Here is a 19,811-nt window from a genome sequence, read left to right as displayed (position 1 = left end):
GTAGACACCCTCTGCTGTCTGAGCACACATAACCATTAGGTTAGTTGTTGTTGTTGTTGTTGTTGTTGTTGTGGTCTTCAGTCCTGAGACTGGTTTGATGCAGCTCTCCATGCTACTCTATCCTGTGCAAGCTGCTTCATCTCCCAGTAACTACTGCAACCTAAATCATTCTGAATCTGCTTAGTGTATTCATCTCTTGGTCTCCCTCTACAATTTTTACCCTCCATGCTGCCCTCCAATACTAAATTGGTGATCCCTTGATGCCTCAGAACATGTCCTACCAACTGATCCCTTCTTCTGGTCAAGTTGTGCCACAAATTTCTCTTCTCCCCAATTCTACTCAATACCTCCTCATTAGTTATGTGATCTACCCATCTAATCTTCAGCATTCTTCTGTAGCACCACATTTCAAAAGCTTCTATTCTCTTCTTGTCTAAACTATTTATCATCCATGTTTCACTTCCATACATGGCTACACTCGATACAAATACTTTCAGAAACGACTTCCTGACATTTAAATCTATACTCGATGTTAACAAATTTCTCTTCTTCAAAAATGCTTTCCTTGCCATTGCCAGTCTACATTTTATATCCTCTCTACTTCGACCATCATCAGTTATTTTGCTCCCCAAATAGCAAAACTCCTTTACTACTTTAAGTGTCTCATTTCCTAATCTAATTCCCTCAGCATCACCCGACTTAATTCGAGTACATTCCATTATCCTCGTTTTACTTTTGTTGATGTTCATCTTATATCCTCCTTTCAAGACACTGTCCATTCTGTTCAACTGCTCTTCCAAGTCCTTTGCTGTCTCTGACAGAATTACAATTTCATCGGCAAACCTCAAAGTTTTTATTTCTTCTCCATGGATTTTAATGCCTATTCCGAATTTTTCTTTTTTTTCCTTCACTGCTTGCTCAATATACAGATTAAATAACATCGGGGAGAGGCTACAACCCTGTCTCACTCCCTTCCCAATCACTGCTTCCCTTTCATGTCCTTCGACTCTTATAACTGGCATCTGGTTTCTGTACAAATTGTAAATAGCCTTTCGCTCCCTGTATTTTATCCCTGCCACCCTCAGAATTTGAAAGAGAGTATTCCAGTCATCATTGTCAAAAGCTTTCTCTAAGTCTACAAATGCTAGAAACGTAGGTTTGCCTTTCCTTAATCTAGCTTCTAAGGTAAGTCGTAGGGTCAATAATGCCTCACGTGTTCCTATATTTCTACGGAATGCAAATTGATCTTCCCCGAGGTCAGCTTCTACTAGTTTTTCCATTCATCTGTAAAGAATTCGTGTTAGTATTTTGCAGTCGTGACTTATTAAACTGATAGTTCGGTAATTTTCACATCTGTCAACACCTGATTTCTTTGGGATTGGAATTATTATATTTTTCTTGAAGTCAGAGGGTATTTCGCCTGTCTCATACATTTTGCTCACCAGATGGTAGAGTTTTGTCAGGACTGGCTCTCCGAAGGCCGTCAGTAGTTCCAATGGAATGTTGTCTACTCCCGGGGCCTTGTTTCGGTTCAGGTCTCTCAGTGCTCTGTCAAACTCTTCACGCAGTATTATATCTCCCATTTCATCTTCATCTACATCCTCTTCCATTTTCATAATATTGTCCTCAAGTACATCGCCCTTGTATAGACCCTCTATATACTCCTTCCACCTTTCTGCTTTCCCTTCTTTGCTTAGAACTGGGTTTCCATCTGAGCTCTTGATAGTCATACAAGTGGTTCTCTTTTCTCCAAAGGTCTGTTTAATTTTCCTGTAGGCAGTATCTATCTTACCCCTGGTGAGACAAGCCTCTACATCCTTAGATTTGTCCTCTAGCCATCCCTGCTTAGCCATTTTGCACTTCCTGTCGATCTCATTTTTGAGACGTTTGTATTCCTTTTTGCCTGCTTCATTTACTGCATTTTTATATTTTCTCCTTTGATCAATTAAGTTCAATATTTCTTGTGTTACCCAAGGATTTCTACTAGCCCTCATCTTTTTACCTATTTGATCCTCTGCTGCCTTCACTACTTCATCCCTCAAAGCTACCCATTCTTCTTCTACTGTATTTCTTTCCCCCATTCCTGTCAATTGTTCCCTTGAAACTCTGTACAATGTCTGGTTCTTTCAGTTTATCCAGGTCCCATCTCCATAAATTCCCACCTTTTTGCAGCTTCTTCAGTTTTAATCTACAGTTCATAACCAATAGATTGTGGTCAGAGTCTACATCTGCCCCTGGAAACGTCTTACAATTTAAAACCTGGTTCCTAAATCTCTGTCTTACCATTATATAATCTATCTGAAACCTGTCAGTATCTCCAGGCTTCTTCCATGTATACAACCTTCTTTTATGATTCTTGAACCAAGTGTTAGCTATGATTAAGTTATGCTCTGTGCAAAATTCTACCAGACGGCTTCCTCTTTCATTCCTTCCCCCCAATCCATACTCACCTACTACGTTTCCTTCTCTTCCTTTTCCTACTACCGAATTCCAGTCACCCATGACTATTAAATTTTCGTCTCCCTTCACTATCTGAATAATTTCTTTTATTTCATCATACATTTCTTCAATTTCTTCGTCATCTGCAGAGCTAGTTGGCATATAAACTTGTACTACTGTGGTAGGTGTTGGCTTCATGTCCATCTTGGCCACAATAATGCCCCCCCTGCGGGTTCGGGGGTAAGAATAGGCCCGCGGTAATCCTGCCTGTCGTAAGAGGTGACTAAAAGGAGTCTCAAACGTTTCGGCCTTCTGTGATGGTCCCCTCTTGGGTTTGACCTCCTTTTTTTTTCCAAATTTCCGTTGTTAGTGCGTTCCATTTGGGGAAGGACACCTTACGTGGTGTTTTTCTTTTGGTCCATCATGCTCCACCATCTTGCATGTTCCCTATTCTCGTGTGGGGGGGGGGGACTACGCCCAACATCTTCTGGGTTGTCTCCTTCTCACCTTGTGCGCACTCTTCTTCTTAGCGCCCACGACAACTGTGGACCCTTTCAACACCTAAAATCCAGCACGGTAGCCAGTCCGTTGTGGTGGGGTTGTCATGTACCCTCTTGGTGGCAGCCCCCTGACCACGCAGGGATCGCACTACAGATGCCAGAGCTGTTTCCTCCCCATGCATGCCAAGGAGTATGTGCCCATCTTGTCTGGGCACGGGGACTCCGGGCAACGGGATATCGGCCAGGTACCTGTTGCTTCGGCTGGGTGGCGCCCTTGGGGAGAGCCCTCATTCGGAGTAGGTGGCATCTGGGCGGATGTGGCGCAATGAAGCGCAATAAATCACACCAAGCTGGTGGTCGCACGGCCACCAGCGTCTCTAAGCGAGGTAGAGTAGACTTTGGTGCTGCGCAATATGACCCTCAGTCGTTCCCCTCGTTGGCTGCGCCATGGGAGGGACACCGATCTAGTGCCAAGCGGGAGCCTTACGTACCGCAATACCTTGTCTGCAGCAGGACTGATGGTGACTCCTTTCTTACGACGAAGCCTCTGTTTTTTGTGGAACACCTGGAGGATAAGTTTGGGGAAGTGGCGGGGTTGTCTAAAATGAGGAATGGGTCCATCCTCCTCAAGACGTCCTCCCCAGCCCAGTCACGAGCGTTGCTCTTGTGTGATAAGCTGGGTGACGTCCCTGTTACCGTCATTCCCCACAGTAGCTTAAATATGGTCCAGGGGATTATTTACCATCATGACCTCTTGTTACAATCTGATGACGAGCTGAGAGCCGACTTGGAACGACGTTGTGTACATTTTGTCCGTCGTGTACATAGAGGACCCAAGACTAACAGGGTGGCCACCGGTGCCTTTATCTTGGCCTTCGAGGGTGATGTCTTGCCCGAGAAGGTCAAGGTGATGGTTTACCGTTGCGACGTCAAGCCATACGTCCCTCCCCGATGCGGTGCTTCCAGTGCTTGAAGTTTGGGCATATGTCGTCCCGTTGCCCATCCAGCACTACATGTCACGATTGCGAACGCCCCTCTCATCCCGATTCTCCATGTGCGCCCCCGCCTGTATGTGTCAACTGTGGGGAGCACCACTCTCCGTGCTCGCCGGATTGCCCCGTTCTTCATAAGGAGTGGAAGATCATGGAATTTAAGACTCTGGACTGGCTTACTTATCGAGAGGCAAAACTGAAATATGAAAGGTTGTATCCTGCTTCCATTCGAACATCTTATGCTGCAGCCACGTTATCGTCGCCCACGCGTGCGACGGTTGTCGCCTCATCTGTGCCGCCTTCAGTGGGCCCTTGGGGCCGTGTATCTCTGTCTGCCCCCCTCGTGCCTGGGGGCAAGCCTTCCTCTGTTGCCCCCTTAGCAGTTGGGGGCAAACCCTCGTCTGTCGCTCCCCCCACGCTTACTTCGGGAGTGACATCTCCTCCAAAACCGGGGGGCTCGATCCCTCCCCCTCCTTCTCCGCCGGCGTTGCCTCTGCCGGTTCCTCTCTCGCGGAAGGGGTCCCTCGGGGCTCTCCCTTCCTCCGTTTCTTCTCCTCCCCAGCCGGATGTCAGCCAGTGGCTGAAGGTTCCGCCACCTGCTGGTCGTAGGGCTTCTGCGTCGTCGTCAGCCTCCGACGCTCCTTCAGAGAAGCTCTCCCAGCCCTCTCACCCTAAGGGCCGACGTGAGAAGAAGGAACGGAATGTGTCCAAGAAGAAGGACGTTCCGGCGGTTTCAGTACCACCTGCTGTACATAGTCCTGGCTCCGGGGATGAGGTGGAGATCTTTGCCTCTGCCGCGGATCTCGCCCTCACGGAACCCTTGGGGGCCTCTCCTATGGACTCAGCTGACTCTCCCCCGGTGGCGGCAATTGGCTCTGAGGCGCTGTCTGCCTCTTAGTCGCATTCACGCCCTCCCAGTTCCTTCCTGCTTCCATTCTCTAGTGGAACTGCGGCGGTTATTTCCGCCACCTGCCTGAGCTCCGGATGCTTCTGAGTGTTTCCCCTGTTTTCTGCATTGCTCTGCAGGAAACTTGGTTTCCAGCAATGCGGACCCCCGCCCTTCGTGGTTATCGGGGATACTATAAGAACCACGCTGCCTGTCAACGAGCGTCAGGTGGGGTTTGCCTCTTTGTTCACCACTCTGTCTGTAGCTCGCCAGTACCCCTTCTGACGCCTTTAGAGGCAGTCGCTGCGAGGGTTGAGCTCTCGCTGGCTATTACTGTTTGCTCTGTGTACATTCCTCCGGATGGGGAGCTCCCCCGACGTGTCTTGGCTGCGCTGCTGGCTCAACTCCCGCCACCTTTGCTGCTTCTGGGCGATTTCAATGCCCACAACCCTCTCTGGGGTGGGACTGTCTCCGATGACTGCGGTCGGGCCGTGGAGAATGTGTTGGCTCAGCTCGACCTTAGCCTCTTGAACACCGGTGCTCCCACGCATTTCAGTGTGGCCCATGGCTCGTTCTCGGCCATCGATCTCTCTATTTGCAGCCCTGGACTTGTACCATCCCTCCACTGGAGTGTGCATCCTGACCTGTGTGGTAGTGACCATTTTCCCATCTATTTGTCACTGCCCCAGGGTCATTCTTCTGGGCGCCTGCCCCGCTGGGCTCTCCACAGGGCTGACTGGCCGGCTTTTACTTCCGCTGCAACCATTGAGTCTCCCCCACAGGGTGACATTGACGAGGTGGTCCATGTTTTAACCACGTCCATCATATCAGCGGCCGAGGCTGCCATCCCCCGTTCTTCTGGCCTCCCTCGGAGGAAGGCTGTACCCTGGTGGTCGCCGGAGATTGCTGAGGCTATTCGCGACCGTCGGCGGGCTCTCCAGCGTCATAGGCGGCACCCGTCTCGAGAGACCCTCATCGCCTTTAAGAGGCTCCGTGCCTTGGCCCGTCGTCTTATTGCACGGCGTAAGCAGGAGTGCTGGGAGAGGTATGTCTCATCCTTGGGCTCCCATGTCTCCCCCTCGCTCGTGTGTCCTGGATCCGGCGGATTTATGGATACCAGACCCCTATGGGTGTCCCTGGGCTCTCCTTGGATGGCGCTGTCTGCACGGACGCTGCCACCATTGTTGAACGGCTTGCCGCACACTTTGCTAAGAGCTCTGCGACTGCATCTTATCCCCCCGCCTTTCGCTCTCTAAAGGAGCGAGCCGAGCGGACGCCGTTCTCATTCCACACGCATCGTTCTGCAAAATACAATGCTCCTTTCAGCGAGAGGGAGTTCCTCGCTGCCCTCGCCGATTGCCCTGAGACAGCACCAGGACCAGACTGCATCCACGCGCAGATGCTGAAGCATCTCTCCAGGGACTGCCAGAGACACATTCTCACGATATTTAATCGCATTTGGAGCGAAGGCGTGTTCCCGTCGCAATGGCGAGAGGGTGTTATTGTCCCCGTCTTGAAGCCCGGTGCGGACCCACTGGCGGTGGACAGCTATTGTCCCATTACCCTCACCAACGTTTTGTGCAAATTGCTCGAACATATGGTGGGGCGGCGTTTGTGTTGGGTCCTTGAGTCGCGCGGTCTCCTCGCTCCATCCCAGGGTGGCTTCCGTCGGGGCCGGTCTGCAGCGGACAATTTGGTGCAGCTGGGATCTGCTGTTCGTACGGCCTTTGCCCGACGTCAGCATCTCGTTGCTGTATTTTTTGATCTGCGGAAGGCGTATGACACCACATGGAGGCATCACATCCTTGCTACGTTACATGACTGGGGTCTTCGTGGTCAGCTCCCGGCTTTTCTTCAAACCTTTTTATTGTGCCGCTCTTTCCGGGTGCAAGTGGGTGCCACCTCTTGTTCATCTTATATACAGGAAAATGGGGTCCCGCAGGGCTCGGTGTTGAGCGTCTCCTTATTTCTCATGGCCATTAGTGGTCTGGCTGCAGCCGGGGGGTCGTCGGTGTCTCCTTCCTTGTATGACGACGACTTCTGCATCTCATTTAGCTCCACGACTAGGGGGGTCGCCGAACGCAGGCTGCAAGTCGCCGTTCTCAAGGCAGCATCATGGGCTCTGACTAATGGTTTTCAGTTCTCTGCAGCCAAGACTCGAGTTATGCACTTCTGCAGGCGTCGGACGGTCCACCCTCATCCTGAACTTTACCTCGACGGCCACCTGCTTGGAGTGGTGGACACTTGCCGCTTCTTGGGACTCGTGTTTGATGCCCGGCTCACATGGGTTCCTCATATTACTCAGCTGAAGCACAAATGCTGGCGGCACCTCAACGCCCTCCGCTGCCTTAGCCACACGTCTTGGGGTGCAGATCGCTGCACGCTGCTGCGATTGTACAGAGCCCTTGTGCAGTCCCGGCTTGATTATGGGAGCCTGGCCTATGGGTCTGCATCAGCCTCAGTGTTGAAGTTGTTAGACCCCATACACCACTGTGGGGTTTGGCTTGCAACTGGCACTTTCCGTATGAGCCCCGTGGATAGTCTACTGGTGGAGGCCGGGGTTCCCCCGTTGCGGGTTCGCCGCCATCGACTGCTCGCCAACTATGCTGTCCACGTGCATTGCTCGCCTGGCCATCCCAATCATCGCCTGCTTTTCCCTGCCGTGGTCCTCCGTCTGCCCGAACGGCGACCTAGGTCTGGGCTTTCCATAGCTGTCCGCGCCCAGTCCCTGCTGTCGGAACTGGGCTCATTCCCTCTCCTGCCTCCCTTCCGGGTCCGTGCACCTACGCCTCCTTGGTGTTTGCCCCGGCCATCCGTCCGTCTGGACTTGGCACAGGGACCCAAGGCCTTGGTTCCGCCTGTGGCCCTCCGTCGCCGTTTTCTTGCGCTCCTCGCCTCATTTCCGGGCTGTGCGCCTGTCTACACTGATGGTTCCCTGGTTGATGGTCACACTGCCTACGCTTTTGCTCACGCTGCCCATGTTGAACAGCGCTCCTTGCCGGCTGGCTGCAGTATTTTTACTGCAGAGCTGGTGGCCGTATTGCGCGCTCTTGAGCATATGCGTTCCTGCTCAGGTACGTCCATCGTCATCTGCAGTGACTCCCTGAGCAGCCTCCAGGCCATCGACCGCTGCTATCCCTCTTCTCCTCTGGTGTCCTCTATTCGGCAGTCTGTTTCCACCATTACCCGCTCTGGTCATTCGGTGGTCTTTGTTTGGACGCCAGGTCATGTTGGCATCCCGGGGAACGAACGTGTTGACAGGCTGGCCAAAGGGGCGATCGACGCCCCAGCTTTGGAGATCGGCCTTACGGCTTGCGATCAGCAGCTGGTGTTGCGCCGTAAGGTGCCTGGGATGTGGTCTGTTGAGTGGCGTGGCATGACAGCCCCGAATAAACTGCGGGCTGTCAAGGAGACCACCGATGTGTGGCACTCCTCCCTGCGGGCTTCTCGCAGGGACTCTGTAATCCTGTGTCGGCTGCGCATCGGCCATACCTACCTGACACACGGCCATCTTTTGCGTCAGGAGGATCCCCCCCTGTGTCGGTGTGGCTCCCGGCTGACGGTCGCCCACATTTTATTGGAGTGCCCCCGACTGCGCACCCTCCGGCAGTCTTTTCATCTCCCGGGCACTTTGCCTTTGATTTTATGTGACGATGCTTGCATGGCTGACAATGTTTTACATTTTATCCATGGTAGTCCTTTTTATGGTTCCATTTAGGGGGGGTCCTGCACCTTTCCGTTTCTGTGTCTTTTGTCCTCGCGTCTCTCCATATTTGTTGCTGTTTTGGTGTGACGTCGGATGGTTGACTCTTTCCCTGTCCTTTGTTGTCGTGGTCAGTCCACCAGTCTCCGGCCATCTTCTTTTCTTCTATTTCTTTCTGTCTGGTGTTCGTCTGTACTCTTCTTTTCTGTAGTGTTCGTTGCCTAATTTGTGTTCTTTAGCGCCTTGGGGGGGGGGGGGGGAATCTCCTTCCCCTTGGGGTTTTATGTGCTCCGCGACTTTGTCTCGCCTGTTTTTGGAATGGGGGACTGATGACCTTAGCTGTTTAGTCGCCCTTAAACATCCCAACAACCACCACCACAATAATGCGTTCACTATCCTGTTTGTAGTAGCTTACCCGCACTCCTATTTTTTTATTCATTATTAAACCTACTCCTGCATTACCCCTATTTGATTTTGTATTTATAACCCTGTTTTCCCCTGCCCAAAAGTCTTGTTCCTCCTGCCACCGAACTTCACTAATTCCCACTATATCTAACTTTAACCTATCCATTTCCCTTTTTAAATTTTCTAACCTACCTGCCCAATTAAGGGATCTGACATTCCACGCTCCGATCCATAGAACGCCAGTTTTCTTTCTCCTGATAACGACGTCCTCCTGAGTAGTCCCCGCCCGGAGATCCGAATGGGGGACTATTTTACCTCCGGAATATTTTACCCAAGAGGACGCCATCATCATTTAACCGTACAGTAAAGCTGCATGCCTTCGGGAAAAATTACGGCTGTAGTTTCCCCTTGCTTTCAGCCGTTCGCAGTACCAGCACAGCAAGGCCGTTTTGGTTAGTGTTACAAGGCCAGATCAGTCAATCATCCAGACTGTTGCCCCTGCAACTACTGAAAAGGCTGCTGCCACTTTTCAGGAACCACACGTTTGTCTGGCCTCTCAACAGATAGCCCTCAGTTGTGGTTGCACCTACGGTACGGCTATCTGTATCGCTGAGGCACGCAAGCCTCCCCACCAACGGCAAGGTCCAAGGGTCATGGGGAGGGGGGGGGGGGCATAGGGTTAGATAAGGTACGTATTAATGATTACACTCTAGCTACTTACTCATGCAGAATTAATATGGAAAAAGTGAGAAATGGTTATATATACTAAGATGGAACACAAGTTCAGAAACATTGAGACAAGTAGAATTTTTATTGACCAACACAAAAATTTGCACTTGTGAATTAATACTGAAAAGTAGTTCACTTTTAATTGTGGCACCAATAAAAGAGCCCATGTAAGTACGAGGGTTGACTGAAAAGTAATGCCTCCACCTTCGTAACTCTTCAACAGTTGGCAGCATTGGTATGCGGCAGGTACTGGCTTGTTCTGTAGCCTGTTCTCTACAGCTCCAGTTGACGGGAAACCTTAGCCTTGAACAATTGAGTTGTTACAGTGTAAAGTACGGAACCCTGTGCAGACGGTCGGTCAATGTGATTTAAGTAATGTGCAGTCATTGAATTCTTGACAGCAGAATGTTCACCCCAAAGGAGATTCATCAGAGATTGAAAGCAGTTTATGGTGATTTTGTTGATGTGAGTACTGCCTGTCTTTATTCTCGTAATACGAGAGGAGTTCCTGGCAAATTTCATATCTGTGCGCTTTCATTTCAGGAGTCAGCATCCAGGGTACGCATCATGCACAGATCTTCTGATAGCCAAGCAAAGCAATAATGTGACCCACACGTTCTTGTGAAATGCCGATTGTGCTTGCAGTTTCTCTCTGATCAGGATGATCGTCATTATCACTCAGTCTGTCAACATTTTGCTTGTGAAACTTGGTGGTTGCTTTCACAGGACGTCCAACTCTTCGTTTGTTATGCGGGTCAGATGCTCCCATCTCAACATCTTTAAACTTATTCACCCAACAACACACAGTACTCACATCAGCACAATCACCATAAACTGCTTTCATTCTCTAATGAATCTCCTTTGGGGTGACACCTGCCGTCAAGAATTCAATGATGGCACATTGCTTTAAATCGCATTGATCGACCATCTGCGCAGGGTTCCATACTTTACACTGTAACAACACTACCGTTCAGTGCTAAGGCTTCCCACCAACTGGAGCTGTAGAGAACAGGCTACGGAACAAGCCTGTATCTTCTGCATACCAATGCTGCCAGCTGTTGAAGAGTTACGAAGGTGGAGGCATTACTTTTCAGTCAACCCTCGTATAAAGGAAATGCAGTGAAATTACAGGAAAGAAGAGCTGAAATGGACGTACCATTTATTTACAATGAAAAATACAGTGGAAAATAAATTTATAGAATATGTTGAAAGTGACCCCCTGAAACATCAATACACAGCTGTGCACATCTAAATGCATTCAGATATACCCGGCATAAAGTTTACATATCGATGACAACAACTTCATAACTGATGTTGTCTTTCAGTATCTATATTGTGTGTGGATTTGTTCATAGACCTTGCTCTTCAAGTTTCCCTCAGAAAAAAATTGTGTTGCTAGAGCCAGTGAACTTGGATGCCATAAATGTTTGTTGACAGTTTGTTCCTCAGTGAAGACATCATGGACTCTTTCCAGGGATACTTTAGACATGTAGCATGTTGCCCCGTCTTGCTGGAAGAAGCAGTATTGTTTTTCATATTCATTGAGTTGAGCATGAAAGTATCAAAAATTTACGTGTATGCAACCATTTTGAGGGTTGCGTCAAAAAATATCATTCCAATGATGTGCATTCCTGTTACACCGCAACAAATGCCGATTTTTTTCATCATGGAGTGGTTGTTGACACATGGTGTTAGGGTTCGCCATTGCCCAGCACCTCATGTTCTCTGAATTCACATGACTGGAAAGATGAAACCACACTTTATCACTCATGATGTAATGGAAAGGATCTAACAAGCCATCATTGATGTTATTCTAAAACCACTCGCAGTAATCTTCACATTCCTGACTGTCATCCTCCCGTAATTGCTGCACAACTGTCACATGGTATGGCTTCAAATTAAGACTTTTCAATATCCGCTGGCAACTTCCCCTACTTAGATTTGCCTATTGGGCCAATTTATGTGAAGACTTCTTTGGGCTTTGAGTAATTCTTCAAGTGTCTGCAATAATGTCTGGTTTGCAATCTGAAAGAATCCTTTGTCATTTTAACTTTTGCACAGATCCATAGGTGTGCCAGTTTATATACAGACTCTGTGTTGCTCTCTTTGCTGGTGGTCCTCTGTCTGAATACTTGACCCTGAAAATTTCATGAATTTCCTTGATTGAACCTGTTTCCACATATGCTTCCACAATCTAAATTCTTTCTTCTATCAAGAAAGTCATTTTGCAGACCACAAAGAGAATCATCTAACTACACCGATGAATTAAACTGAAATGCTGGCAGAAGAATGCTAGCAAATGATTATTTCATAAAACTGTCTATTGTTGTAGCTGTTTACTCCGTTTTGTAAGTCCAAATATTGCATTCACATTCAAAGCGAGGTGGGCTATTTTTAACTGCGCCACCCTGTAGATCCGCATTGGGAAATTTTGAACTGTTTATGAGAATCTGGATTCCTTACTGTGCTGTCTAGCAGACTGTAGCAAGCAGCTGATAGTTTGTAGTGACTTTTTGATAGGAAAAATGATCTGGAAACATTATTTGGATCATCATATTTGATCTCAGTAATTAACTTTCCAACAGGGCTGGATAAAGACAGTAGGACACTAACTAATAAGTATTTTCTTTTGTGAAACTCAGAGTAAGAAAAGAACTGTTTACCCAGTAACAAATGTTCTCTCTAATCAAGATGCACAGCTAGGATAAGAAACATAGTACCTTACAGTATGGACATTATCAGTGGAAATCAGTTAAAATAATTAATGACTCCAGGACAGATATTTTAGAATAGTTTACAGGAGATGATATGGGATATAATTTATAATGAACCATATGCTGACGAAATTTAATCTGTCCCATGATAAATTTATACCGTCGTCCAGGGTTACTTTGGGCCAGTTTCTAATGTTTTCACTTTCATATTAATGAATAAAAATGTAATAAATAGATTTTCAACATAAAAAATGAGTTTTAACTAATTAAGAGAGCATAAAGAAATAATCAGTGTCAACTTTTTTAAAACAAATTATCGTTTTAATTTTTTCACTACTTTTTAAATGTTGGAACAAAGTAACCCCTGCTTGGGCCTACTTTGGACCTCTCACTTATTTTAATGCAACTTGAATACAAATCACATGTTGGGCTATTGTAACTCCTTACACAATCAGGCTTTTGTAAGCCCTTACACAACCATCAAGTAACGAAATGTCAATGTTGTAGTTGTTGTTGTCTTCAGTCCTGAGACTGGTTTGATGCAGCTCTCCATGCTACTCTATCCTGTGCAAGCTTCTTCATCTCCCAGTACTTACTGCAACCTACATCCTTCTGAATCTGTATAGTGTATTCATCTCTTGGTCTTCTTCTACGATTTTTACCCACCACGCTGCCCTCCAATGCTAAATTTGTGATCCCTTGATGCCTCACAACATGTTCAACCAACCGGTCCCTTCTTCTTGTCAAGTTGTGCCACAAACTTCTCTTCTTCCCAATTCTATTCAATACCTCCTCATTAGTTATGTGATCTACCCATCTAATCTTCAGCATTCTTCTGTAGCACCACATTTCAAAAGCTTCTATTCTCTTCTTGTCCAAACTATTTATCGTCCATGTTTCACTTCCATACATGGCTGCACTCCATACAAATACTTTCAGAAATGACTTCCTGACACTTAAATCAATTCTCGATGTTAACAAATTTCTCTTCTTCAGAAACGCTTACCTTGCCATTGCCAGTCTACATTTTATATCCTCTCTACTTCGACCATCATCAGTTATTTTGCTCCCCAAATAGCAAAACTCCTTTACTACTTTAAGTGTCTCATTTCCTAATCTAATTTCCTCAGCATCACCTGACTTAATTTGACTACATTCCATGATCCTCGTTTTGCTTTTGTTGATGTTCATCTTATATCCTCCTTTCAAGACACTGTCCATTCCGTTCAACTGCTCTTCCAACTCCTTTGCTGTCTCTGACAGAATTACAATGTCATCGGCAAACCTCAATGTTTTTATTTCTTCTCCATGGACATTAATACCTATTCCAAATTTTTCTTTTGTTTCCTTTACTGCTTGCTCAATATACAGATTGAATAACATCGGGGAGAGGCTACAACCCTGTCACACTCCCTTCCCGACCACTGCTTCCCTTTCATATCCCTCGACTCTTATAACTGCCATCTGGTTTCTGTACAAATTGTAAATAGCCTTTCGCTCCCTGTATTTTATCCCTGCCACCCTCAGAATTTGAAAGAGAGTATTCCAGTCATCATTGTCAAAAGCTTTCTCTAAGTCTACAAATGCTAGAAACATAGGTTTGCCTTTCCTTAATCTAGCTTCTAAGGTAAGTCGTAGGGTCAATAATGCCTCACGTGTTCCTATATTTCTACGGAATGCAAATTGATCTTCCCCGAGGTCAGCTTCTACTAGTTTTTCCATTCATCTGTAAAGAATTCGTGTTAGTATTTTGCAGCCGTGACTTATTAAACTGATAGTTCGGTAATTTTCACATCTGTCAACACCTGATTTCTTTGGGATTGGAATTATTATATTTTTCTTGAAGTCAGAGGGTATTTCGCCTGTCTCATACATTTTGCTCACCAGATGGTAGAGTTTTGTCAGGACTGGCTCTCCCAAGGCCGTCAGTAGTTCCAATGGAATGTTGTCTACTCCCGGGGCCTTGTTTCGACTCAGGTCTCTCAGTGCTCTGTCAAACTCTTCACGCAGTATTATATCTCTCATTTCATCTTCATCTACATCCTCTTCCATTTCCATAATATTGTCCTCAAGTACATCGCCCTTGTATAGACCCTCTATATACTCCTTCCACCTTTCTGCTTTCCCTTCTTTGCTTAGAACTGGGTTTCCATCTGAGCTCTTGATAGTCATACAAGTGGTTCTCTTTTCTCCAAAGGTCTGTTTAATTTTCCTGTAGGCAGTATCTATCTTACCCCTGGTGAGACAAGCCTCTACATCCTTAGATTTGTCCTCTAGCCATCCCTGCTTAGCCATTTTGCACTTCCTGTCGATCTCATTTTTGAGACGTTTGTATTCCTTTTTGCCTGCTTCATTTACTGCATTTTTATATTTTCTCCTTTGATCAATTAAGTTCAATATTTCTTCTGTTACCCAAGGATTTTTACTAGCCCTCGTCTTTTTACCTATTTGATTCTCTACTGCCTTCACTATTTCATCCCTCAAAGCTACCCATTCTTCGTCTACTGTATTTCTTTCCCCCATTCCTGGCTATTGTTCCCTTATGGTCTCCCTGGAACTCTGTACAACCTCTGGTTCTTTCAGTTTATCCAGGTCCCATCTCCTTAAATTCCTACCTTTTTGCAGTTACTTCAGTTTTAATCTACAGGTCATAACCAATAGATTGTGGTCAGAGTACACATCTGCCCCTGGAAATGTCATACAATTTGAAACCTGGTTCCTAAATCTCTGTCTTACCATTATATAATCTATCTGATACCTTTTAGTATCTCCAGGATTCTTCCATGTATACAACCTTCTTTAATGATTCTTGAACCAAGTGTTAGCTATGATTAAGTTATGCTCTGCACAAAATTCTACCAGGCGACTTCCTCTTTCATTTCTTAGCCCCAATCCATATTGACCTACTATGTTTCCTTCTCTCCCTATTAAATTTTCGTCTCCCTTCACTACCTGAATAATTTCTTTTATCTCATCATACATTTCATCAATTTCTTCGTCATCTGCAGAGCTAGTTGGCATATAAACTTGTACTGCTGTAGTAGGCGTTGGCTTCGTGTCTATCTTGGCCACAATAATGCGTTCAGTATGCTGTTTGTAGTAGCTTACCCGTACTCCTATTTTTTTATTCATTATTAAACCTACTCCTGCATTACCCCTATTTGATTTTGTATTAATAACCCTGTATTCCCCTGACCAAAAGTCTTGTTCCTCCTGACACAGAACTTGAATGATTCCCACTATATCTAACTTTAACCTATCCATTTCCCTTTTTTAATATTGTAACCTACCTGCCCGATTAAGGGATCTGACATTCCACGCTCCGATCCGTAGAACGCCAGTTTTCTTTCTCCTGAGAACGACGTCCTCTTGAGTAGTCCCCGCCCGGAGATCCGAATGGGGGACTATTTTACCTCCGGAATATTTTATCTGAATTTTATCTCTTCTGAAGAAGAGAAATTTGTTAACATCGAGTATAGATTTAAGCGTCAGGAAGTCGTTTCTGAAAGTATTTGTATGGAGTGTAGCCATGTATGGAAGTGAAACGTGGACGATAAATAGTTTAAACAAGAAGAGAATATAAGCTTTCGAAATGTGGTGCTACAGAAGAATGCTGAAGATTATATGGGTAGATCACATAACTAATGAGGAGGTATTGAATAGAATTGGGGAGAAGAGGAGTTTGTGGCACAACTTGACTAGAAGAAGGGATCGGTTGGTAGGACATGTTCTGAGGCATCAAGGGATCACCAATTTAGTACTGGAGAGCAGAGTGGAGGGCAAAAACTGTAGAGAGAGACCAAGAGATGAATACACTAAGCAGATTCAGAAGGATGTAGGCTGCAGTAGGTACTGGGAGATGAAGAAGCTTGCACAGGATAGAGTAGCATGGAGAGCTGCATCAAACCAGTCTCAGGACTGAAGACCACAACAACAACAACAACAACAACAACAACAATATTTTATCCAAGAGGACGCCATCATCGTTTAACCATACAGTAAAGCTGCATGCCCTCGGGAAAAATTACGGCTGTAGTTTCCCCTTGCTTTCAGCCGTTCGCAGTACCAGCACAGCAGGGCCGTTTTGGTTAGTGTTGCAAGGCCAGATCAGTGAATTATCCAGACTGTTGCCCCTGCAACTACTGAAAAGGCTGCTGCCCCTCTTCAGGAACCATACATTTGTCTGGCCTCTCAACAGATACCCCTCCGTTGTGGTTGCACCTACCATCTGTATCGCTGAGGCACGCAAGCCTCTCCACCAATGACAAGGTCCATGGTTCATGGACAAAGTATCAAAAAACAATTATTTACTCATTTAAATACCTATAAAGAAAATAAAATTTTAGATTTGGTTTTAAAAACATGAAAAACATTTATTTTTGTTTTTAATACTAATTTCTTATACCAACTCAAAATCAGCCATCTCAGGGACATTAAAGTGTCCTCGTTTCATGTGCTTGGGAGGGGTGATTTTTTTCTTCATGTCAGTCCACTCGTGAACAAGAATATCCTTTTTGCTGGGCCACTTCCAGGACTTTTTGGTCTTGCTCATACAGTCTACTGTAGTGCTGAACTCTCCCCCATTATGCACTTTTGTTATCAAACCTGGCTAGTACTTTCCTTCATACATGACAATAACGAAGTCAACATCTTTCAGGTTATGATTTAATGATTCTAGGTCCAGTGCCAGTGGTGTTTCCTTGATAGGCTCGATGGTACCAACTTCTTCATAGAAATCTTCAGATTCACTTTCAGTTACAGAAAGGTGTGAGCCATCATCAGAAGCACTGTGATCATGAAGACTGTAAGAACTAGAGTTATCTGATTCACTTGCTGGTTCTTGTTTTCAATGTCGGGCCCCTTTTTTCAGCTTAGGTGTAGAAGTTGGTGCACCTTCAAAGTCCATTTCATTTTCACTCAACTCATCGAACAATTTGAACAAGAACTTTTTCCAGCTGGAACATCCAACTTCTTATGTTTCTCAGTTGGCCTAGTACTTTTTGTCACATCCTTCCTTTTTTCTGCAAGTGTTGCATGAAACTTTCTCCAATTAGACATTTCATAGTTCTGTTGAAGTTACCACATTGAGGCAAGCACTCCAGTCAAAAGGTATCATACCTGTTTTTTTTAAAACCACGTATCATATTTTCCTTCTTTTCTACGTACAATCAACTAACCAGCTGTTTTAGCAGTTTAGGAAATTAGTCCTTGGGCAAGCCTGTCATTGACTTGTTTTTTTCCTTCCACGATGTCAATATCTTACTTCTTTTTCATAGGGCCATAGTAGGTGATGTCCAATGGTTGGGTGATATGTGTCAAGTTGGATGGCAAACACACAAACTTTACATTGTTATCCTCACAAGCGAAGTTGATATGGAAACTTAACTTGTCCCCAATCACAACCTTGACACCAGGTAGCTTTTTCAACCGAGGAAGTAAGGTAATTAAGAAAGCATAAAGAAGTAAACTGTCAACATTTTTAAAAGAAATTATCGTTTAAATTTTTTCACTATTTTTTAAATGTTGGAACAAAGCAACCCCTGCTCGGGTCTACTTTGGACCACTCACTTATTTTAATGCAAATTGAATACAAATCACATGTTGGGCTATTGTAACCCCTTACACAACCAGGCTGTTGTAAGCCCTTACGCAACCATCAGGTAATGAAACGACAATACAAAGTATCGAAAAAACAATTATTTAATGTCCCCAAATCAAACCACCCACTCTTTGTTCTGTTGTACCTGCATCCTGCAGGACCACCTTCAGTCCATGTTGACCATAAATGCTCAGACTTATACACCATGTAGGGTGGTTACATCTCTCCACAGCCACTTCCACAAACCATTAAAGAAATACAAGACTTTGTTGACTCCATTATGTGTTCAACGTTTTTCTGCCCCCTTTTACAATATGATCTTGCTTGCTCCAGGGTCATCTTGCAGGTTCAGATGTTTTTAAAACTCTTTACTGTATGCCCCTGTTTGTCAATATAGTATTTTATGGAGTATCTTAGATCAAGATCAGTGATAGGAAATCCAAATGTAGCTAATGAGCTTCAAAGGCTTGTTCTTCTTCTTGATTTAAAACTGTAGGATGGCCATGTTTTTTTTGTACGTAGGCCTGCCAGTACCAGTAAACCATAGGTTTTAAGCTTATTTATTACTGTGCTTCTAGGTTCATAGTAATACTGACTTGTGTCCTTACTCCAAGCTTCCATGATCATAGCATTATAATCAGTGTACTTTCTTGAATCTGGCTTTCTCTTGTAGATTCTCGTCATTCTGTGAGCAGAAACTGGAACAAAAACAACCAAAATAATATTGCACAACAGTAATGTATACAACAATGTCAGTAAAAATATTTTTGTTTCAGTTTGGAAGTAAAAAACATATTTGTAAATTGATTGGGCTACTTTAGTCCAAATTAGGCCTGGTACAAAGTAGCCCCAAAAAACTAGCTTTTAGGTGAAATTTTCAAAAAGTTGAACATGTACTGTTTAAAAAAAGAATAAGGAAAAACATGTATCACACATTGGTAAAAGAATACGAAAGATGATATTTTGACACTTACCTTATTTTCATCTTGTTACTGAATTCTTCCATGATGAAAAGTTTGGAGGTAAACAAATCATACATCATAACAAAGATTTACGAGAACTCCAGTGTTGCCAAAGGTAAAAATTTTAAATTACTCAAAACTACTAAAATACTCTCAAGCAGGGTATAAAATATATTTTAATCCCAAAAATACCAATATATCTTGTTTTGTTTCTTCAGCATAAAAATTTAAATCTTTTTGTGTGTGTGTGTGTGTGTGTGTGTGTGTGTGTGTGTGTGTGTGTGTGTGTGTGTGTGTGTTGGACCAAAGTAACCCCAGTCGACATTACCATTATCTGCAAATAGCTTTCCGAATAAGCTAATCAGAATGGACACTAAACGGCCATTTAAAAAACTGTGGCTCACTAGAGGCATTAAAAGTATCTTGGAAAGGAAAAGGGATGTGTAAGTTTTGGCAAGAACAAGTAGGGATCCTGCAGTAGTTGCACTCTACAAAAACTACTCAAAATTACTAAGAAAGGTTATTTAAAATCAAGGTACATGTACATGTCAGAAATCAGTAAATGTGACACCAGACATAAGAGTATATGGAATGTAGTGAAATGAGAGACAGGACTACCATCCACAGAACAACACATCATCACTACTGAACTGAATGGAAGGGTTATAAATGACAATTCACAGGTAGCAAATGTATTTAATAATCATTTGTTAAATGTAGTAGAAAGCATAGAGAGAAATATTTCAAGAGAACAGTCACAGCAGATGTTTTGAAAAGTAGCTTCCATAAAATCCAACCAAATGAATATATCACCAACTTCTGCTTCTGAAGTTAAGAAAATTATACTTTCTCTCAAAAATAAAAGCCCATCTGGTTTTGATG

The 19,811-nt window shown here is 44.8% G+C and overlaps 1 protein-coding gene across 9 annotated transcripts in view; it reads left to right on the top strand.

Moving 5' to 3' along the window:
- Window positions 1-19,811, top strand: part of LOC126484060 (UPF0415 protein C7orf25 homolog) — a 181,825-nt gene that overhangs the window by 44,518 nt on the left and 117,496 nt on the right. The window contains exon 1 of one of the 9 annotated variants that reach the window (XM_050107412.1): window positions 10,301-10,408. The exons of the other annotated variants lie outside the window; for them this stretch is intronic. Within the exon in view, the coding sequence (XP_049963369.1) occupies window positions 10,316-10,408 (93 nt within the window). The 5' untranslated portion in view covers window positions 10,301-10,315. Of the gene's footprint in view, window positions 1-10,300; window positions 10,409-19,811 lie in introns of those variants that run through there. 9 annotated transcript variants of the gene reach the window in all.

Source organism: Schistocerca serialis, chromosome 6 (assembly GCF_023864345.2).
Source record: "Schistocerca serialis cubense isolate TAMUIC-IGC-003099 chromosome 6, iqSchSeri2.2, whole genome shotgun sequence".
Classification (NCBI taxonomy): domain Eukaryota; kingdom Metazoa; phylum Arthropoda; class Insecta; order Orthoptera; family Acrididae; genus Schistocerca; species Schistocerca serialis.
Note: the sequence above shows the minus strand (reverse complement) of the source record. Positions and strands in the feature narration are given on the sequence as shown.